The following is a 23,585-nucleotide window of genomic DNA, read 5'->3' as shown; positions in this document are numbered from 1 at the left end:
ATATAGAGTGCATGACTGGGCTTAAATCTGGCCTTTGACATGAAGGACTGTCAGCCCTGCTCCTACCAGGAGGGTGTCACTACCACACTTGTGTTCTAGGAACCTCTAAAGGGCTTTTAGCCCCCTCCTAGAGAACAAGTGGTGTGAACTTTCCACATCTCCAATGCTTTCTTGCACTTCAAACCCAAGCTAGGTAAGGAAAGCCAGCCCTCAAAAGCCACGCTGATGCACCATGAGAAATCCAGCCCTGTATTTGGGATTTGGGAGCTGCAAGTGCTCAGCACCTTTGTAAACCGGGCCATGGGCTCTGAGTGCATAAGCACAGACTGGGCAGGAGTTTAGGAGTCCCCAAGGCAAAAGTGCAAGGTGGGAGGCCCCAGTGGTCCACAGCACTGGCACAGCTCTGAAGACCATGGAATGGTTCTGGAAGGTCAGTGGCAAAGGCTTCTAAACAGGTTTGGCTCCAAAACTCCGGGCTCTATATTTGGTAAAACACAGGACAGCAAGGGGCTGAGACAAACAAGAACCTTTCTGAAGGGGTCTGCAGACTAAAGAAGAGTGGCTTCAAACACACATAGAAAGCTTGCGGATAAAATGAAGTATTTTCTGAATACAGATGCGAGAAACAGGTGGAAAAAGCTTTTATAGAGGACAATGGGAAGAAGAGCTGCTCTCAGAGCCCTGTGTGCCAAACCTGACTTCAATATATGGTACACAAATGTTCGCACACCTTACATCCAAATAAGGAAACCAAAATATTCAGCTGCAATGTACAAAATTCTCTTTTATATATATATATGTATATATATATACACACAAAACCCCATATCTAACAGATTTACCATATTGAATTTTAAAAAGTTGCTTGTAGAATGGTGCTGGATTTTTTTTCTCTGCTTGCTTTAGGCAGTGCTGCTGCTTAGAAGTTGACACCAGGCACGATATCATTGAAACCCAACCAAGAACACAAGGAGCAGGAAGGGGCTGAGGGCTTTTTCCTAAGCACGAGTGGTGTGGGCACTGCGATGAGCCCAGTGCCTAAGCATGGGAAACAAGGGTTGGCGATGGAGAGAACTACTTGTTCCCCATTAATGTGATTACACTTAAGGATATTTTGCCCTCTATTACTTCCCTCCCTCTCCCCAGTAACATAACATACCCTGCAAAGCCCTGTCAGCCTCCATCTGGGTCAAAAGAAAATGAGTGTCACCACCTGGGTGCTGCAGATGAGCACAAAACAGATCTCATCCCACACACGAGGCTGGCGGCTGATGGCTCCGCACTCCTTCTCGTCTCAGGGCAGAGCTCTATGAAGAGCAGCAGTTCTGCTCGGCTGGAAAAAAGCACAACCCCTTACTGCTCCTTTTGTAGGAAAGGGAGAGAAACCAGGGGAAAAAAAGAGGGAGGGAGTCAGAGATGTGCGAGGCGGGTAAACATGCCCCTGGTTATGTGCATCGACTGAAACAAAAACAGAGTTCTGAAGAGATATTTTAAAATCCAGAGGTTTTGTGCAACATCTGTTTAAACAGCGTTTTAAAAATCACACAGCGTAATGGACGTTCTGAAGTGCATTTTGAAGCAGAGAAAATCCAATTGAACACCTTCCTGCAACAGAACGTTTCAGTCACTTATAAACCCAAAGGAAGTACAACGTAGCGGTTTACAATGTTTACCAGGTGCTTTTGTTTCACCCCCACCCTCTCCCACCCTGATATTACAAAAGATTGTTGCCGTTTTTTCTTTTTATTAATAAACGGGCTCCTCTGCAGTTCATATACAATCATAGGTGAACTTTAAATTCCATTTTATACAAACATCTCAAAAAATATTGGGAGTGAAGTATGGTGGAACTATTGCTCATGTTGCCAGTAAAACATGCGTGAAGGACAGGAGGAGAATGGTTGTTAGTGCACACCTCCAGAGCAGAGAAACCCCTCCAGGAGAGATACAGTAGCTGATTACAGAAAGGTAATGTCCACAAAATTAAGTTTTTCATGCTATTCTACTTTCCAGTACTATACTCAATTGCCGTCTCAGTTTATCCGCGTGGCCAGGTGTTGAACGCTGAGGTATATTACAAAGGAGATACCTGCACCTAGAAGAAAATTCGTCTTTAGAAAGGGCTTTTTTTTTGGTGCTGCACGAAGCAATTTACATCCATTAATTTCACCCAGCTACGGTCATTTCCAATTTGTATCGGGCAATAGATGACGTCTCCAGTTTTAGGCACTTCTTTTAAAGGGAGCTGTCATTTCACTGAACTCATCTTTGCATTCTGTCCCACTCCTCTCCCGTCCCCCTCAGCAGAAGTCAGGGAATATAATACTTCTACTCTGGGCCCAATTGATTTTTCCTATGGATAATTTCCTACGTACAAAACAACAAAGGAAACGGAGTATCAAAGAGCAGAGGAACAGCCTGACTTGTCAGTTCTGAGAGACAGAAGATGGCTCCTTAGCATTTAAACTAATTACTGAACGATTTAAATTTGACTTTTAAGTATACGAATGAGACATAAATATAGGCTATCAATCTGTTTAAAAATTGCATTCAGATAATGGAAAAATTTCTCATTTATTAAAAATATCACATTTTGAGACTAGAAACAGTAAAGTGCATGAAAAGTTTAAAATATAAATTCAAGAAAATCTTATAGCAGCAAAAAAGCAGAATAAAGAAAAACTTAAAAACACAGACACAACCTTTTCCTATTCCTGTGCCATTTTTCTTTGAACATTAAGCAGCCGACCAATTATCTTACAGAAAATGACATTAGGTTTAATGCCCCTTGAGGCACGAGGTTTTGAACTGGCCACCAAGAGCATCAAAGGAAAGAAGAAAAAAGGATTTCCAACACATCTCAAGAGCATTAACAGCTGGGAATGAACCAGAAGCTTTTTAATTCAACCCCCGCCAACAACAGAAAAGAAAGATTACTCAAAATGTCTGATGGCTATTTGGCAACTAGGGTCAGGAAATATAATGCGGGGAATGATAACGGCTACCACTCTCTTCCCCCCATGGAAAGGCTGCTTCACACATGCTATGGAGACAGAAGTGCCATCATTTCCAGCAGCTTATTCCTGTACCCTAAGCTTAACCAGTTCACCCAATGCCTCTCATCTTTGCAAATGACCTTTGGAAAAGGGAACCTAGAGCAGATCTGGAACCTCTCCATTCTCAAAGGCTTGCAATGGCTGGCTTTAAGTGCAAATCCTTTCCAAATCCTGCTTCCAAACTATTCTGCTGGCTTGCCAAAGCAGACACAGCTCTGTCTCACAGAGACTGTTTGGATTCTGAACACCTTACCCAGAAAGAATCGGGCTCTTCAGAGCTCCAAAACAAGGTTACTGTCATGTCTGCCAAGCAAGCACTCCGTCATGGCATGAAATGCTCACGCATGGATTCCTGTGAAACACAGGTTCATTGGAATCTTTCTGCTAAACGAAATTGCATCAGAAGAATTTAGACCTCAAGTTTTTTTTCACCGATATGAAGCCATCTTTGGTTTTCTAGTGGTAGATAACGGGCAGGGCCACGCTGCTAATAATTTATAGTCAGGCATTAAGTGCTTTCCTAATGTGCAAAACTTATTTTGGACACAGAGCTCAGTCTTCACTTTGGGTTCAAACAGAATTTCTAATGTTCTTCCTACAAAGCAATCACTTCTATCCTTGTTTTTATTTCTAAAAGGTTTTTCTCCTAAAAGGTTGGCTTGTTTTACCATGTCTGGAAAAAGAAAAAAAGAAAGCATTACCTTTAAATATGTTAATATGTAAGTTTTTAATCTCATTTGTCCATTTCTAAGTGCAGCTTCCTACTGAAAAGAAAAAGCTTGCCAGTTTAAAAAAAAAAAAAAAATTAAATTAAAAACCTGGAAAGGGAATAATACTTTGGTTCCAGCCCTAGTGCCAAATGATACCAGTATGCACCAAAATGTGCAAAATCTCATATCAAACACATAAGGAAAGGAGCTTGAAGAAGCAGCTTAAGGTTGGCCATACTTCACTCCTATATACTTTGATTTACAACTGTACAGGTCCGTAACAACAGGTCCTTGCCCTCAAAGGGGCAGGGCTCCACTACCTCCTGTTAGGCAAGTGCACACCGTTGACAAGAGGCAGGAGCGGAGGATGGAGTTCGAGTTGTGTTAACAGTGAGAAGTGGTCTGAAGGGATGTGAGGGTGTGGACACCCAGTGATGTTGTTCTCAACCAGCCACTGAGGGTCCAAAGGCCCCAGGACACCAAGCACGTCCATGTGAGTGTTGGAATAGAAAATGTAGTCAATCACACCCTAGGGAGAAAGAGAAACATGAAAGTGAGAACAGACCTCGGTTCTGGCAAACTCAACTCGACTGGCTGCTTGCTGCGATTCCCAGGAAGATGCACAGTGCTGCAACTATGGTAAGTGATGCACACACCACTTTGCACTGAAAGCGCTGCACCCCTTTTCCTCAAGTCTCTGACCAGAGCCAGGTCAGAAACTTTACAAGCGCCAGCAAGTCAAGGACTTTAGGGTGGTAGGAAAGTGTCCAGCAAGTGTAGGAGCCAGTGATGAAGCACTTATGAGAACAGAGAGAAATGGTCAGAAAATTAAGACATTAAGCATCCTGGAGAGACCAGGTCAATGTCTGCCACTTCAGAAAAATCACTGCTTACTTTGAAATCAAAAGTGTAATTGGTGTAAGGCATCAAGTTGTTTTCATAGGCGCTCTTGAGTTGGAAGCCGTGCGTAATTCTTCCTTCAGAAGCCCCGTTCTTTCCACTGCCGCTGAAGTTCATCAGACACTCATTGTAACGCAATTCCTTGAAGTCCTTGTGGTTATCAGCTACTATGCCGTTGCTTAAGTATTCCACTACACCTGTTTGCAAAGGAAAGGATCCAGGCAGTTGTTTTAGCATAGAAGATTCATGAAATTTTGACCTTGGAATTAATGAAAACATCAACGAGAGACCGTATGAAATCAGGAAAAGAAGAGCTTTCCATTTAAGCTCCAATCGTGCCCACACCTGATACATTCACACCTTTCTGACAGGCAGCCACAGAACACAGGCACTCCATCGCTGCTGCTACACTTCTTTTGGGATTACAGTAAAATCAAAGTGAGTGTATTGTAATGTGTATGTGACACAAGGGGTGCCAGGGAGGCAGCTTTCATACATATTCCTGTCATTACAGTATCAAACGTCATAATTACTAAAGCAAGTGCATCTTTGTAGGAAACTTCCACGTTACATCGTGAACATACGTCCATCCTACTTATTATTGCTGCTCAAGGCATTGGTTTTTATTTAAGAATTTATTTAAGATCCATTTGTGCTTCTCTGTCCATCTTTTGAGGCACAACTAACTTCTCTAGAGAGTACAACAGATCATGAAAAGCAAGTTACGCAGCTGGAGGGCCTGCATTTTCTTCATTCAAATTTTGGAAGACAGCTGTTAGTAAGAAAGCTTTCCTCAACACCTCCCCAGGGCGGTACTGAGGGTACCCAGCGGAAAAAAGGGAATCTAAAAAGGTTAAGTTAAAAATTAAGATGCAGTAATCGGCCTTACCTGAATCAGGCAATGAGTTAAGATCCGCACAAAGCACCAGGGGAATAGAATTAGGATCTGCCGTTGGGCTACCAGGCCTGCTTGAGGCTTTCTCAAGGATATTTTTCAGTTCTGAGACAAACATCATAGTCTGAATGAGTTTCACATCTGAGTATTCGGGGTCCCAGTGCATGTGGGCATTTGCCACAATGAGCAGCTGTTTGTCCACATGAAGAGATTTAATACCTAGACAGAGAAACACACTTATTTTCAGTGACAAGGCTGACTGTGTGAACACAGCAGATTTCTCCCCCGTTACGATCAGGGTCTAACTACTAAGGACTTGAAGGTACACAGGCCAGGAGATGGATATACTTTCATTGCTGAGAAAAAAAGCGTTACTTGAACCATTGTTACTTTACACTACTTTATCAAAACTCCCCTATACAAGAAATACATAATCAACATAATCCAATAGAATTACAGCTGTATTCCCTCTTTACTGCTTTTCTTAATGCCCTCTCAATGTTCTCCCTTTCTCTTCATTTCCACATCTCTAGGACAGACTTTCTCAATAGCATTTCCCAGTGTGCAGTCACTAAGGAGCATTATGAATTTCACAGTGAAGGTGGTCATCACTTGACTTTTAATCACGCATCTCTATTCAGTTTTTACACAACATGAGAGTTTCCTGACTCTTGCGTGGAAAATTGTTCCCTTGGGGAAAATTTGACCCTGCTTAAATAAATGCAGCATGAACCTGTTTGAAAACACTACAGCTGCTGTTACCATTTATCTGAGAAACAATACTCTGAAAGGTGTGGCATAAACTTACAGGCAGCTTCTTGCTGTCCTGCAGTCTGGACATCCCGCTCCTTTGAAAAGTATGTATTAGAAAGCAGTGATCAAAAAGCAGACGTACAGACAGAGCAGGATGGCAATTCTAAGCATCCTGAAATCTGATCTGCATCTGATCAAACATAATGAAAGTGTGACAGCCAGTCAATCAAGTGGCATCAAAAGATACCTGATAACATCACTCCTCCACATCAGTACCTCAGCACTGCCATGTAATCACCAGGGGAGGATGGAAGAATTCAGTCAAGGGAAAAAATTAGACTTGAAAATAAAAGTTGAGCAGTAGCAACAACTAGTGGTAAGAGCGTAGGCATGCAAACACAATGGCCCTGAAAAAGCCTAACTTGCCAAGCAGAATTTAGTATTCTAACTAAACAAAGACAAAAGCTTGAAAGGAGAAAGCTGAATGCTGGGCATCTGGATGAAAGGACAACTAAGAGAGGAAATCGCATCACCTGTGTCCTGTCTGAGCCACCAATGGGCTACCCTTTCTCAAATTAGCACAGTCAACAGTGTTCGCTTGTTTGCCAACGTTTGGTGACCTCAGCCAATGGCAATAATATCACATGCATTACCTAAGGAGTAGGTCATGCCTTCAGGTGAAACTGAGAGTCAGTCTATGAGATAACCATGCTCACACTTACTTGCTCCAAATAATTCTTTGTGCACTTCCAACACCACAGCAACACCGATGTTGTCTTTCGTCATCACTCTATTTAACATAGCTTCTGAACCTTCAGAGTTTGCCATTGCCACCTGGTTGAACTCCACTGTATGCTTCTGCACCAGTGAAAATCTAATTAACAAACAGAATCACATGTGAATATGTGTGACATACAGCTGTGTGGAAGACCACAGCCAAGGACAAAGCCGACAAGAACAGGATAAGGCACTTTCCTTTTGTTCTCTCATTTCCTAGAGCAGAAACAATTGTAAGAATTATTCCTCCAGCCAAGTAAGGGCTGCCTGTCTGGCAAGTAAAGTACTCTCCTGGAAGATGAGATATCTGAGGTTTAGGAAATGTCTACTTGTTTCCATGCCGCGTTCTGAGAGGACTATTTAAGGCAATGTACAGAGGTTATTGTACCACCTCCGGAGTGTTCTAGGCAAAAAAATGATAATTAAAGGCTTGGTTTTGCTTTGGGCACATGTATCATTAGAAAACAGTTTATTTCTAAAACCTAGCCATCACCATCAGTTTTGTTCATTCCTTTCCAGCCTTAGGATGCTTCAAAGTGCCTCGCTTCAGAACAAACTGAAAGCTACCTATTGAAAGGAACTTTTTTTTTTGTTTCTGTCCTCTAACAAAATAATGGCAAAGAAATATAATATTCCCTCTGTTCTGAGGGAATATTCAGAAGGATGCCCGGTGTGGTACAGCAGAGATGTGGCTCTATGGAGAGTTCACACAAACAAGAAGTGTGAATAGTGTGAATGCCATCACCTCTCCTGCCTCCCCAAAAGTCTGATGCTTTTAGTGTGGTGTGACTTTATACAGGAGGTGTTCAATAATGAGCCCACATTACAGCAGAGTATTCAGTGATTCTGTGGCAGTGATACAGCTTTTAATACCAGAAGATTAAACCAGATTAAAGACCTTTAAAAGACCTAAGGACCAGCTTCTGGATAGGGAGCTAGGAGATATGGTTTAGGGGTTTTCTGTAAGTATGGTAAAGGAAATGGTTGGACTAGATGATCTTATAGGTCCTTTCCAACCTTGTGATTCTATGATTCTATGATTCTTTAAACATTAATCTTAGAGGGAGGAAACTTGTTAAGCAAGGCAGAATTTGTAAAGAAGGTGAGGCATTTATTATATCAGCCAACAAATATACATGTGAAACATACATGTTTTCACTCATACTACCTTCCCTTTAACTTTCATGTTCCTTAAGATACAGCTTTGTTCACAGTGTGGGGGAAAAAAAATAAGGGGAAGGCCTGCTGCAAATAGTCAGGGCAGCAAAAGGAGAAGGAGGATCTTTCTTTGTACTGAACTTTATCTTCTGTTTTATGCACACTGAGAGGAGACCTTGAGACCTAAATTAAACTACTTCTGACGTATTTAAGAAGAGCTGCTTCTTACTTTTCAGTTTTGAAGAATATTGCACAGCCATCCACATGCTTCTTCTCCTGCTCAGACATGATTTTGGCACGTGACTTTGGAGAAAAGAATCCATCGTATCCTCGTTCTTTCAAGGCTGGCAGAAAAAGAGTGAAGTATTGCTCTGTTTCCACTTCCTAAAATTGAACACAAATACTGCATGTTAACAAAGTCAAGTAAACCCTTCCAATGTGACAGCTAGTGCTTGTCTTGCCTTGCAATCAGAAGCCCTTACCAAAGTCAAAAGCTTCTGTTTGCCCAAGTCATGTCACTTCTTCAACTAATGGCCTAATGGAATCAGATGTGCCTTCCTGGATATCCTGGAATCCCCTTGAAAGGGAAAGTGCCAGGTGTACTTTGATGAGCAACAGATTACTCTGCTGCTTTTGAGAGATGAATGTGGGTACTGTCCTAGATTAAAACTTTGTGCAGGATGACAGGTATCGGCAGCAGTTCATATTTAACTTTGGGAGCTCTATCACAGCAGGGTCTCTCCCTGTTCTGTAACAACACATTTTCTTTGTAATAACTTCTGATCTCCAAGAGCACTCTCTTGAGGCTTCTGCACAGAGATAAATAATCTTTTCTTGTGCATGATTTTTACTCATACAGACCTTGCTTAGAAAACAAACTGTCAGTTTAAAGGCAGAAGTATTCAATTACTCTGCACACTGACAATGGATTTTTTGTAATAGCAGTATACATGTACCAATCACAACTGATATTTAACTTTGACATGCCAGTTCTCGTTTCCTAGTGAGATCATTTTTGAGATGCTAACTTCCATACCAAGCAGAAATTGCAGCATTTTCTATTTCTAATGAAAAACATTTTCCAGTTACCTGTAGACTAATGATATCTGCATCGCAGTTGACGATTTCTTCCATGATTCCCTTTTTTCTGTACTCCCAGTTCAGCGCCCAAGATGGGCAGTAGCCATAGAGCTGCCGGGTGGCGTATTTATCACACAACACATTGTAACACATAACTGTGAATGAGGCTAGAAGGAAACAAAGAGATGGAAATATCACCAACCTCTGAAGGCAGCAAATGCTGAACTTGCAGAGTGAAAACACTCAATCTTGTACAGTTTATTCTGAACGTACATGGGCTTATTCCACTGAGTTTCATGAACAGGACTAACAAAGACCCAGCTGAGCCAGCAGTTATAAGGCTAAACTCTTCCTAACTGCCAAAATGAGACTGCTTAATACACACAGCAAAGCAATGCAATCCCATTTTGCAGTGAAATCTTTATTTCTTTTGGGAATGAGGGAAGGCAGCAATTAGGAACCATCTCTCTGGATTTGGGGGTTGGAGATGGAAAGGAGCAGCCATTTGTGCCCTGGGTGAGGGTGAGGAAAAGAAAGAGAAATGAAGTAATGAATGAGCAAGCACTTTCTATATTATTTGGGGACATTAAAGAAGAAAAGAGAGAAGTCTGTATGCAGCTGATAATTCAAACTGAAACACACTTCTTTAACATACAAAGTTCTCAGCTCTCCTTAATTTTTCAACAAGACTGCTCATCTTTGCAGAAAAAGAAGTGAGGTTTTATTGTGAGGTAACCTCACAGCTGCATTTTTTGTGCTTGTAGTCGAATAAGATCACTGCTCAGTTGTTTCAACTTTATACAACTGATTTCATGCAGTTCACAACCAATTGGCTTACTGTAGTTTTTGTCATGAAATATCCCACAGCTCACTCAGCTGATGTGGTGCTGTCTAATGGCTTCTAAATTGTGTTTCTCCTAAGGAAGCTGGATTAAAAACTGCAGTGAGATGCTGGAAATGCAGAACTTAATGTAGTGGTGGCTTACGAGGCTTTTGGTACCTCTCCCCTTTCTTACTATGTTTTGTTTCTTCTGATTTGTTGTTCTTTAACTTAACAAAGGGACAGATGATCTTACCTATGGTGTCACCCTCCCTAATGCCCTACTGAGTTATGTTCGGGTTTCTAAAACGGAAAAAAAAATGCAGAGGATTTCCACATCGCCATTGCTGATTATTAACCTGATCTTCTGCAATAACAACAGTAGCGTTTTTGTTCTTTACAAAAGCTCTTGGATGCTTCTTGAGGGTTACAGTCAAGACTACAGGGGAAGAGGCAACGGATTTGTAGACTGAAGATTGCCTCGTGAACTTCCTCAACATCAACAACAGAGGGCGATACACTAACTTCACTAACACTCCTCCTGCTCCTTGTCCTGTGGACCAACTTCTCCAAGTCTCCTCCTAGTCTGCCTAACACAAAGAAATGGACCAGCATTCCATCTGAATTACAGCAATGGTACTTACAGCACAAACATGTGTTAATTATTTAATATGAATTAAAGCAAATCGCTCTCTTACATCTGGTCCATGTAAGACAGAAGACGGCTTTGAAAAAAGAAGCCAAAGAAAAGTTCTTCAGCACGTCGCTGTTTGAACATAGGGAAAAGAACCATGGTTTTACCTGAGGGCAGAATTTGGTCTCGTTCTTTCAAAGTAATCCATGGCCTTGGAGGCAGCTGCTCTGGATGAACTAAAAATAAAAGCAAGACAAAGAAGCAACCATTAACTCAGCTGCAAATTCTAAATCAAACTGATGAATGAACAATAATGTCCCATACTGTACTTTGCAACACCAATTTCCCATGTCTTTTTAAGCTCCATGAAAGATGAGGATATACACGTGCACCTTGAAAATATTATTGAGGAAGAAGGGGTAAACCTTGTAGTTGTTTTGACATCCTATACTCCCCTCTCTGAGAACTCTGCTGTACGTACATCATTCCTGCAATGCATACTCTCCATTTACAAAGCCAGAGACTGCCATGAGTTGGCATAAAACAAGTGCCACCTCAAACCACAGCCGTTTTACAACACTGTAAAGCTCAGCTGGGAGCTGATCCCAAAACCATTTAAAATTCCATCTGTGGAAACTTACATCAGAGACAGAAGTTTGTTTTGTTTTACCACATGAGAGACAAAGTGGCAAAACAGAAAACTGTTTGGTTACATGGTTACAGAGCCATGGCACAGGTACTGGATATTCTTAATCAGAATCTTGTTTCTATGTTTGACATTCTGCTTCTGTTTGCATTCTGATTTCTATGGGAAAGTATCGAAATGGCTTTAGTGACGAAGACTTTGTGGTAACTGAAGGGTTTCAAACCTCAGTGATAACAACTGGCTGGGTAACCTGTGAAAAGCTTAGACAGTATCTATTTACTTTTTCCTCCATGTGTGTGTGTGTATGACTAGAACTGCTTGACAAAAACACACAAGCAGTTAGAAAATGTTCTCCCCTCTGTGGTTCACCCTTCTTGTTTTAGTGGCAAATACTGTCAGACATGCATGCTCTTAAAACATTTCTGTCAATCAAGATCTGTAGGTCTGTCACCTGCTAGATTGTCAAGCATGTAGTTCAGTAGCTTTCGAGTTCCATCTGGATCTTGGTAGAGGCTGAGAATATCTTGTGATAAAGGATTGCCTGCCAACAACACAGAACAACTGGGTGATTAGCTGCCTGATTTTCCTGAGGCTTTCCAATAAAAGAAAATCTCCCGTAATGAGAACAGACAAATTGACCCAGAAGGAATTTAGATTGCTTAGCTTGTAACTCTTGAATACCACCGTAACAGATGCCATAGAGATAGCTCGAATGCAAGACTTTCTTCTTTTGATTTGCCTCAATCAATAAACAGAGTAAGTTATGGGGTTTGTCTATACATTTACAGATTTAAAACAGGTTCATACTGCACCTTAATACCATTAAAAAAAGCATTATTTTCCAAACCGGTCAGTCATTGCTGCTTAATATGTGAAACTGTAAGAAAATGTTGAGGTAATGCAGGAAGCTTCTGAGCACAACTCCCTCAGTAAGTCAAGAGCACTCTGAGAAATATTTAACTGTGAAGAGCTCGCTCACCTTTTAAACCCAGGGTTTGTAGCTGGAAGAGCCGTCCAAGTTCATAAGGCAAAACCCGTAATAGATTGTTATTTAAAAGCAATTCCCTGCAGCAAAGCAAAAAACACTTTTGATGAGTGTCACTCTGGGAGATAACTCTTACAGCACGATGCTGCTCATCTTCAAAGGTGGCACTTTTCACCCTGAATTTTTTGTGCTATGCAAAGACATGCAAATCCTCGAAGCACAACTGAAATACATCAGGAAAACAAAACGAAGCAAAACAAAACAAAGCGAAAGAAAAAGCCCAACCACAACCAACCTGCACAGTAAAATCAGACACTAGTTAAACAGTGGGCAATCACAAAGTCTCAAAGTGAGAATGTTTCAGAGCAGAATGCTACCCAGCTTATGGTTAGCTATCTGTAGGGATCAGGAAAACAGGATCATACAACCAGGATTAATTGTTAGAATTGAACATTTGTATCAACCTTGATTTTTCTCAGGTTTTAAATCCAAGAATAGAGTTAGGAAACAAGAATGAATCCAACTAAAATAATCTCTAATCTCAGAATACAGACTTTTTTTTTGGAAATTCAACCCAAATGCTTCCTCTTACCTGAGAGACACCATGTTTCCTAGTTCTGCTGGTAAACTTCTGAGTTTGTTGGATGACAGATCCAGGTAAACCAGATTATGAAGCTTGGCAATATCAGGTGGAATGCGAGTAAGATTATTGTCATTGAGGTGTAGAGCAGTCAAGTGCGTCAGTGACCAAAGCGACGTACTTAAGCTCCGCACTCTACCTAAAAAAGAAAACCAAGCACCTCCTCAGTCAGCTTTACTCCCTCCAACCATCACAACCCATGTGGGACATGCATCTTATCCACAAGCAGCTCCTAAACAATTCCCTGACCCTCCCAGTTAAGAGAGCAGAGACAGAGACAGAGGTCTGGGACATCAACGTGCTGCTAAGACCTCACATGCAGTCTCAGTTTGTGTTTCACATGAAAGCTTGAAGGCAATCTGGCAAGTTAATTAACAGTTCTTCTCAATGTAGAAAAACCGTTCTCACTGCAGGACCCCCTACCTGAGAGCGGCCGATGCAGCCCTTGGGCTGTGAAGCTCTTAAATTTGCCAAACCAAAATTCAAACGCAAACCAACTCACCCGAGATCTCTAATTCAGCCCAGTGAGACTTCTTTCCATTGGCTACCTCTTCTGCTGACATGATGGTGTAAATTCGGCGAGGATCGGGAGGATCATATTTTTCCTTTGGCATCACTGTTAGTCTGAAAGACATTGATAACCGTGACTGCCTGAATGTTATCACCAGCCAAACAGCCCAGGGCATGGAGCTCAGCAGGTGCTCAGACCCATGCAGAACATGGACTTGTAATGGAAAAAGGCATTTTCCCTGAAGAATCTGGTTTTCTACAGTGTTCCCTCGTACACTTCCAAAGCAGAATTTCTGGATTTTTAGTTTATACCCCAGACCAAAGCATGACCTCCATCATCACTGAGTTACTTGCTGTGTGCAGAACATGTAGACAAGGTGATGGCATTTCACTCATCCATTTGAGCAGACTTCTCCCTCGCTTCATTTTCACAGGAAATAACAACTTCATTTTTACAGCAATTGCTTTCAACATGCAAAATCCTCCTTTTCCATCCACTTACAGAAAACTTGAAGTTTGAAGGGGAATTAGCTCTTATTTTTTCCCATCAACCATCTAGCTTTTCTGCTCTATGCTCTTCTAAGCTCACCATCAATCAAGACCTTTTTACTCCTAGCAGCTGGGAAGATCCAAAGTAAGTTTGGGTACAATTCCCTTTCTCAGTGATACAAACAGAGCTTCATCCCAATCCAAAACCTGAACTATCCAGGTACTTGTGCCCGCAGGGTGAGCCTGCACACACACATCCAAATGATCTCACTTTCCAGATTCTTGGCAGAAGAACTCAAAAGCTGTGCACTTTATGGATGACAAACAGAGGTTCCCCTTCATACCTCATCAGACCATTGCACTAAGAATTCTTAGGGAGAGAGGAGCTGTTTGGTTTAAAAACACAAGATTAGCTGACTTCTGTGTTCACCACTTCTCACCCCCCGCTCCTCCTCCCCAGACACACAAAATACACAAACCTCAATCTTACACCAATCCAAAGCAGCTGCTATCCAGAATGCATTTTTTTCCTCATACATGTCTCTTTTACAATGGATTCCAATAGCTGTGAATAATTTAAAATAACAATAACTGGTTTGGTTTGCTGAACTGACAAGACAGAAACCTATGAAGAATTTGAGGAAACTCATCCAAGGTTTCTTCAGCTCATCCAACTGCCGAAACACAAAAATCTGAGCTTATAAACAGGAGGGAGACTGACTTCTTTATACAGGCAGATAGTGATAGAACAAGTCAAAATGGTTTTAAACTAATAGAGGGCAGGTTCAGGTTAGGTGTTAGGAGGAAATCCTTTACTCAGAGGGCAGTGAGGCAGCAGCACGGCTGCCCATAGAAGCTGTGCTGCCCCATCCCTGGAGGTGCTCCATGCCAGATGGGGCCCTGGGCAGCTGAGCTGGGGGTCAGCCCTGCCCATGGTACAGTGTAGGGGCTGGGTGGGCTTTCAGTTCCCTTCTAATGCACTCATCTTTTCTGTGAGCTGAGCTTAAAGAACTGCTGTTTTTTCAACCAGGAAAGATCCCTGGCATTCCACAGAGAGAGAAGAGCTGCCCTTCTTGAGAGGTCCCAGTTAAAGGTCTATGTCTTCGCCCTCCAATGACCATGCAAGGGAATCCCATACATGCTGAATTCAGACTGTCTGTTTCCAGGGACAGACAGAAGGCACAGACAGAAGCGCTAATCATAGCGGCTTGCTATTTACAGGTGAAGTCAGATGGCAACGGGAGCTGTGGTGTAAGAGGATTCTTTGCTCATGCTGCTCAGCTGTAGCAATGCAGTGTGAGGAGATGAATGAAACAGATTAGAATCAGACCTGAAAGGCTTAAATCCCCAAATCAGAAGCAGCACTGCCCAGTACAGCCGCAGGTACAGGCTGTGCTTTGGTAGTCCTAAATTTCCAGTTCTTATTTTCACAGGATTTATTTTCACTGTTAAACACATGGATGCACGGAAGCCCTTGGCCTCACAAAGGGATTTGACAGGATATATGCTCAGAGCAGGATCGCAGCCCTAACGATTCAGGAACTGCACAAAAGAGAGCAAATCCATCCACACCAAAAAGCAGCCAGCTGGTTTTGCAGTGGGTAACGCCGTGTCACTGTCACAGGATTACCCGCAAGGATCCTTTAACAGAAAATGAGATTTCATTACCTGGCAGCATGTATTTCATCCGTAAGGCACAGTATGGATTATAAGGGGGGGAACTGAAAGGCTCTGCGGTGAAAATCAAGTGGAATACCAACAAAGGATTAAGGGCTTACGGTAAGAGAGAGCTTTTGGGAACTATAAGTCTTAATCATCAAACATTTGAATTGAACCAGGACGGGTCCTCATTCTGCTTCTTAATCTGCTGCCTCTGAAACCCAGCTCTTCTCCCACGTCTGGCCCTGGGACAGCTGCAGCATCACAAACTTTGCTTCTGAACGGCACTTGAGTGAATGCTCTATGAGATGGGCTGTGCTTGCCTGGCATTCACATTCCCGTTTGCTTCAGCATAATGTTATAGCAATAGCAGACCCAGAGAGATGGAAATCTCAGTATCTGCACACGGAATACACCCACCCGCCCTGCTGCACACTGCTGGCCAAAGGTTTGGACACGGCTGCTTCCTATGAGCTTCAAGGCACCTTGCCAGTTAAAAAGGCAAGCAGGGAATGATTTGTACTGAATGAATTGTTTGCTTGCCGTTTCATCATTAGCCAGACACAGATGGCCGGCAGCTTGGGTAGGCAGGGTCCAGCTGTGGGACCTTGCTGTCATAAGCATTGAATCACAGCCTGTAAGTGGCTTGGGGCCTGCCCCAGCTGCCGAGCAGCCCCACTGCTGGGTCACAGAATGGCTCGAGTTGGAAGGGATCTCAAAGCCCATACAGCTCCAACTCCACCACTGTGGGCAGAGCTGCCACCCACCACACGGGGCTGGCCAGGGCCCCTTCCAGCCAGGAAATGGACATCCACAGGTTCTCTGGACAGCCTGTGCCAGTTCCTCAGCATCCTCTGAGTAAGGGGTTTTCCTCCTAACATCTAACCTATATCTCCCCTCTTCTAGTTGAAAACCATTTCCCTTTGTCCTATTGCTATCTAAGCAAGTAAAAAGTCAGTTTCCCTCCTGTTTTTAAGCTCCCTAAAGTAGTCCCCCAGCTCCATTCCTCTCCACCAGGCAGAAGTCAAACAAACACGCCAGGGCCCTCACGGCAAGGCTGGCTGACTCACTCCATGAGCAACCATACCTGCCCGTGGGCCAGGAGGTGACCACCAGTGGGGTGACATCTCCAGAGATCTTTGGGAGTACTGCTTCCTCTGGGGAAGGGAACCCAATTCAATTATGTTGAAATATCGCTTGTTATGAGAACAGCTCTGCCAATTTAAAGCAATTTGTGGCAGTCGGAGGCCCTCCAATGAAATGAGCCCTGAACTGCGAGTCAAACGCCACGCACATTTTTCAGATGTTAGTCACTGTAATGTTATTCTGAAATAGTTGTGAGTCAAACGAGGATCAATATGATTTCCACAGTTACAGGAAAGGGAAAACAAACCTAAATCAAATACGCTTGTTTCTTCGGCATAATAGCAACATGAAGCTGGACTTGAAAGCCACTGCATACGGGTTTTTTTGAAGCAAAAATGAATTCTGCCTGGGTTCCCAGCTCCTCTGGTTCCCATCTCCCTCTCTGCTTGTTCTGGAACTAAACCAGTACCAAAAAATCCCCATCTATTTTTGCTCAGCCTTCAGGGAGCGAGACCAAGTTCCTTGCATCATTTAACCCCAAAACTGGATGAGCATCAGCGTCATCAAAAGGATAAAGTGGGACGGAAGCAGCACAGGTTCAGGACAGCCTGAGCTGTGGGTGAGTTCAGCGAGGCCTTTGCTGAAACTCAGTTAACAGGGCTGTGATAGGAGCAGGACACGTGCACTCCGTTTCTTGTCTTTTGAAGAGGGACAAAAAAAAAAATCCTCGACTCCTTTTCTTCCTAAGAGATCCCTTGGGAAACTTTTGAAGCTATTAAAGTTTGCACTCCACTAAAAATCTAACTTTAACAGTATGGCCCTAAGATTGTGTAAAGAAAATCTGGATCTGAGACCATAGTGCATAGATTATCAACTAAAACAACAACAAAAAAGGCATCACGTAGCAGCAGCGGGGGAGACATAAAGAGTGTAGTCTGTTGAGGAAGGAAGTGTCAAGCCACCACACTGCACTGCAGGCTTTCACACTCAGGAGATGTTTTGGGCAACAAACACATCTTCTGTGTGCTTGGAACCTCAAAAAAAATAAGAAGAAACAACAGAAAAGAGCACTGCTCTTCTGTATTGTCTGAGATCTTCTCAAGTTATCCAGGTGCAGAGGCCACGAGATAAGGAAGATGTAGTCAGTGATATGAATTGCTAAGTGTGACTTCCCCCAGAGAGAAGCTGAATGCAGCTCTACAAATTGTATCATTTTAAATAAAGTCAGATCTCTTCCTCTGAAGGTAAATACGCCACGTAATGCAGAAGGATTAACATATGTTCACTGGAAAGAGAAACGCCACAGAAAGCTGCCCAGATTATTTGGCATCTGTGCTGCAGGACTTTGAAGCCAGATAGGTCAAAGTCCCTCAGAGCTGCGTGCTGTTCCAAAATAACAACCAGGCCCTTCCCCGTGAGTTTAAAAGATGCATTTCTTAAATGATAGTTACTATAATGTTGTTCCATTTACATTCTTTCGTAACTCGATGCATAAATAAGTCGCCTATATGTAATAAGGGCCGAAATTGAGAAGTAAGTAGAAGAGAGCTGTAACTTCATCCCCTTGCTGCCCTACATTCAGGGCTGCGCTGGTACAACTCAAAACCCTGGCCTCCAGCGGAGTGACATTCCTTGTGATTTTCAGTCTCTGTGTATACATGAGTCAAACTGCCAAAGCATCCTGAAAACTATCCAGCAGACAGCCCTGAATCATCCCGCCTTCCTCTGCACAGGAACAGCTCACTGTCCACTTCCAGATGGTGATCCCTCACCACAATTCAAAACCTTGCTGGCTGACAAGCCCAGGGTGTACATGTGTATGTGTGTGTATATATATGCACAGGCACACATTCTTTTAACACTGGAAAGTTGGATGACAAGCTGGAAAGCAGAGCCTTTTTTTAATCTATGTATTTTGTAAACAGGAATAAGAGGTTGCAAAGTGTACAAAGGAAGGCTGCTGCTCTGTAATAAGCTCACTCCGTTTTCATACAGTGTCAGACAACAGGCTCATCTCCCTAAGGAGAAGGGAAAGTACAGCCAGTACCCACAGAGACAAAAACTGACTTATAGAGCACTTGGAGGTGAAGCTAAAACAAAGTACGGTGATTGCTTAATGGTATGTCATGAGGGTTTAAAACATAACTGAGAGTACAGGTACAGATGTGTTATGTTAAGGTCTATCAGTATGTCCAGTACATACATTAGCAAGAATACATGCAATACATATGTATGCAATCCATACACACATTAGCAAGAAAAACTGTGACAGTCTTTACTTGGATCTGAATTTTCTCCTTGTACAATCCTGCCCGAATAATTCAGCCACCTCCACCAAGAGCTCGGTGAGTGCTGTGAGTCTGTCAGCACAGCTACAGTCTCTCTTCAATTTCTTCTTCCCAGCATTCCAACTGGAAATAGAGACTATTGGCAAAACAAATTAAAATACCTCACTGTGTTTTTTATTGAAAGAGAAATCAGCTTTCTGTTAGACATTTGCCAGAACTGAGGTTCGAAACCATCTCTGCAAGTACAATCAAAGTAAATAGATAGAGGCTACTTGAACACGCATAAATGTCCTACCAACAGGAGGACAGCTGAAAAAAAGTGGAAAAAATCCCAAGGCAAAAGACCAAATCTGAAGTCCAAATTAAATTTAAGTAAGAACAGCAAAGAATTGAAGCTCAGTACCACATGGAGCAACAAACTACGCAGTCCACAAGAGCAACTGAAAAGAAAAACAACTTTATATAAATCTATAAAAATAAATACATGTTTTCCTATCCCTCACTGAAGGAAGCTGTTTCTCATGAGACAGCACACTGACTGCAATACAAAGGGCTCCTCTACATTAATTCAGTAGGACCACGCACCTCCACTCATCAGCGACCTTTTCTTTAGCAGCAGAAGTGGAAAAACATGAAGCCAGGGGAACTTTGGTAACCCTCAGCATTTAATTCTGTCTTGCAAATCTGTAGCAACAGTTACTTTGCTTTCAGCTGTAACCTACGGACAGAACCTCAGCATGGGTTGTGTTTTTAAATGCTTTGTGCTCCAAGTGGGGGTGAGACAGGAGCTTGCTTGTGTAACGCTGTTAGCAAGCTACAGCTGCTTGCTCTTCTCAAATTAGAATGTAGTGAAAAATGCAGCAAGGTAATACAGGTGTTTTCTTGAACTGCATCAGTCCTATGAATCTGCAAACAAATTTCTTTTGTGACTGTTAAGATACCTTTGTTACTTCTACCTCCAGCACTTCAACTTGAAACTTGTAGGAAGTCCTTACAGCCATGATGAGCTGAACACTTCACCCAAACTCTCACCTCCACTACATGAACAAAACAGACGTTAGACATAGAAAATATTCCAACAAAACAAGCTTCAGAAGCGCCTTCTTTGGCCTTACTCAGAGCTACCGAGGCCTCCTCTGACAGAATTCCTTGAAGGACTGAAGCAAAGCTTTGTCTCACAGCCGACACCATCTTGTACCCACATAAGGGGAGTGCAAAACAAGCAGAAGAATAAATAGTGGGATCTTCATCCTGATGCTGAGAGGATGACTAGCTGTTCCACCATGCTGTACCCTGTCAGGGGGTGACTTGGTGCTGAGAAGCAGAAGGGAGTGGATGCCTGCTGCCCCTGCCTAGCAGTGTCACCTCTCTTGAAGTCAGCAGGAGCTCCCAGACACCCACCAGCACTGAAACTGGCAGGAGGCATCTTGGTGGGGTAACTGCTGTCCTGGGCTGACAGCTTGGGAAGTGCTGCAGGACTCACCAGGGTAGTGGCAGCTCTGCCAGACACTGCCAGGGTTTCAGACTCACGCTCACCCACCCGCTAGCAAACCCCAAAGCGTGGTGACAAGGCCGTGTCAGCAACCAGCACAGCAACAATGCGGTGGAATTTGTCCAAATCTTGCTTCAGTTCTTATTCCATGTGGTTCTTAGATTAGGCTCAGCAAGTGGAGGCTATTCAAGTTCCACAAGCTCTGTTTAACAGGCAATCCTCACTTTGTTCATTAGCAGCTCTGCACCACCCCAGCCACATGGCTTGCTTTGCTTCCAGCACAGATCTGCCTGTGCCCATCAGTGCTTGGCTCTGTTCACGTGGGTCTGCTGCCCATGGGCTGTCAAGCCTCTATAGGCAAGCAAACAAGAAGTACAGCTAGGTGCAATGGTGTTCAGAAACTGCATCCTGCACAGCTTCCTGCCCCCTGCTCATCCCTAGGTGTGACTTGCCTCCATACCCAGCCCAAGTTTGAGCACAGAGAAATTCTTCTGCAGGAGGGAACATAGAACACAGGAGGTACCAGGGCACCTCAGCCTACAGTAACTTCAGTGGCAGTGGGATCCCAGAGGGCTTTGTGTGATTGCTTCAGCAAAAAGCATCAAAGCCAAGAGAAAGTCACAGCAAACCCTGAAAAAAGCATCGAGAGCCAAAAGGAGGAGTGGGGAAGGGGGGGCTAGCAGCATTCTATTCATTTCAGAGCCAACTGGCACTTGATGGAAATGCTAATTGTCCTACTGACATACACCCTGTTCTCCCTTAAATGAAGAAGACAGGCTTTTCTTCAATCACAGGTAACGCAAGAAAATGCAGGTTTCCACCCTTCCTTTTCCTCTGTGTCACGGCTCCCTTTACAAGAACAGCTGAACTGTTTGCTGCAAGGAAGTACTACGCAGCACCAAGTAGTTATTTTAATTTCTGTGTTAACATTTCAGTTCTCATTTACAAAGAAGTTTCTGCCCTATGAGAAATAGCCTGTTACCTCTCTCTGTGGACATGGCTACTTGAGGATCTGCATCCAGCCGCACAGTAAGCAATACCTGCCTTTGTCTGTGGATGCATTTTACACCTACAACTTCAAGCAGAGTTCTCAGGCACCAGTTTACATGCAAACACACGGCAGGTATCTCCTCAAAAGCGAAGCTGTGCTCACCAGGAATGTATGCCTAGATCTGCTACAGGGCAAGAAGACAGTTTCAACAGACAGTCAGTAAATAAATCTCACCAGAAGCCCCCAGAGAGACTATGTTTATTTACAGGAGTATCCTCCACCAGTACAAATCAGTGACCCATTTGCAGCGCTGCCCGGTCCCCTGGAGAGTGCTGGTCTTTTAATGAGATCCAGGACAGAGTGGCTTAAAGGATTAAGGGCTGAAGTCATCAGGAGCTCGGGGAAGGAAGCAGCTGCTGTGACACCCTGATCCATGGCAAACATCAGCACCAAATGCTGTTCTGGGTGGTGGGCACAGAAGAAAAGCAGCAATGCGCTTAGAGCAGGAGGTGTTCTTAGTACCAGTGTATCACTGATAGAATCAAGGACATGGGAAAACCGAGCACTGAGTAAGCTTAAAGTGCTGTAGTTTCATAGCATCTCACTGAGCCTCTGGGAAGGGACTCTTTTATTGACAAACCTAATCCTCCACCTCGGATCATTCAGACACTCACTTAGAAACAAAGACTTTGTTCAGGTTGCCCTGAGCCAACACCTCGGCTCATTCAACTCCTCGGGATCAATACCTGGAGAGAAGTCAGCTATCGATCTGTCCTTTGAGCAAAACTACACCAGAATTATTAATTGGCACGCTCCTCTGCAGCAACTTTGAAGTGATCTGCTCAATAAACGTTTATCCCTTTCTTTAAAACACAAGTCCAATCATCAACAACCTTTCATCCTTCAAAGTAAGTCTGTGCTGGGAGAAAAGAATAAATGAGATTATTTCCGTGGCTACAATGCTATCTTAACCTTTACGTGGTAGGCTGCCAATGCATTAACAAAATAAGCAGAGCCCAGCAGCACTTCAGCTACTCTCTTTATACGATAGGAAGGTAACAGGCAGCTTATCTCTCACAATCTGTTCTTTGCAGAAATAATTAACAACGTGGAGATCTGCCACCAGAAAGAATGCTTCATGCAGCTTTAAAGTTACAAGGCCTGCCCTGTCGAAATCTGCCTGTAGCCGAACAAGTCAAATAGACAAGATTAAAAGCAAAAGCCAAAAGTAAACCAATAGTGGAAAGTGTTTTGCAATCACTGATGGAATAAAGTAGCTCTTTCAGACCTCAGCCGGGTTTTGCCCAGCCACAGGATGCTGCGCTAGGATGCCCAAAAGAGAAGGAGAAATAAAAGAGACCTTTTAAGAAATAAAGCATAAACTAGGCATAAACTAGTTTCTTTATAGGGTATATAGAAATGTGCTTTTACATCTTTAATTGAAGAAGTAAAAGGGTTTGCCTGATAGCCAGGAAAAAAGCATGATTATTCAAGTATTAAAAAATAGTTTGGCTTCTGTATTCAGTATTTCAAATCTTTCCTGTGCACACTTAGACCATACTTAATTTCCAAATGCTAAATTTAGTTTTGAAAGCAAGGTAAACAATTCACATACGCTGTTCTAGCTGTGCTCAAGAACGGTGGAAAAAGAGAAATTATGCCAACAATAACTCAAGATATCTGTTGGGAACAAGAAACTCCCATCTAGCAAAAAATTAGACTTGACTCATCTGAAGGTTAACTTGCTATAAACATCCACAGAATCTGACTGCAACAAGATGTACAAGAGCTGGGATCTCCAGTGGGTGAAGATGCTGCCCAGTGCTCGTTGCATGCTGGTCTCTGAGTTAGAATTAGTGTACGTCTAATTCTGCAGCCCAGAATGACCACTGAGATGCTCGCTCCTGGTCTATCAAAGTGAAATGGCTCTAAAGGTTTGAACCCCGTGGTACGTGTTGCCTAGCAAGGTGCGCAGCCAAGAGCTAACAGCCATTCCTCTCCCTCCTCTGCCAAAAG

At 43.1% G+C, this 23,585-nt stretch overlaps 1 protein-coding gene across 4 annotated transcripts in view; it reads right to left on the bottom strand.

Moving 5' to 3' along the window:
- Window positions 1–764: 764 nt before the first annotated feature.
- Window positions 765–23,585, bottom strand: part of CNOT6L (CCR4-NOT transcription complex subunit 6 like) — a 31,810-nt gene continuing 8,989 nt past the window's right edge. For 3 of the 4 annotated variants that reach the window (XM_015861188.3, XM_015861190.3, XM_085546579.1), the window contains exons 2-12: window positions 13,557–13,678; window positions 13,007–13,193; window positions 12,409–12,494; window positions 11,881–11,970; window positions 10,951–11,019; window positions 9,339–9,496; window positions 8,479–8,633; window positions 7,037–7,188; window positions 5,556–5,780; window positions 4,661–4,863; window positions 765–4,295 (exon numbers count right to left, since the gene is read on the bottom strand). In XM_015861188.3, coding sequence (XP_015716674.1) covers window positions 4,083–4,295; window positions 4,661–4,863; window positions 5,556–5,780; window positions 7,037–7,188; window positions 8,479–8,633; window positions 9,339–9,496; window positions 10,951–11,019; window positions 11,881–11,970; window positions 12,409–12,494; window positions 13,007–13,193; window positions 13,557–13,668 — 1,650 coding nt within the window. In that variant the 5' untranslated portion in view covers window positions 13,669–13,678 and the 3' untranslated portion in view covers window positions 765–4,082. The remainder of the gene's footprint in view (window positions 4,296–4,660; window positions 4,864–5,555; window positions 5,781–7,036; window positions 7,189–8,478; window positions 8,634–9,338; window positions 9,497–10,950; window positions 11,020–11,880; window positions 11,971–12,408; window positions 12,495–13,006; window positions 13,194–13,556; window positions 13,679–23,585) is intronic. The other variant, XM_085546578.1, reaches the window with a different exon arrangement.

This window comes from Coturnix japonica, chromosome 4 (assembly GCF_054131305.1).
Source record: "Coturnix japonica strain WE chromosome 4, WE-NBRP24, whole genome shotgun sequence".
NCBI lineage: Eukaryota > Metazoa > Chordata > Aves > Galliformes > Phasianidae > Coturnix > Coturnix japonica.
This window is presented reverse-complemented; position numbering and strand designations above follow the sequence as displayed.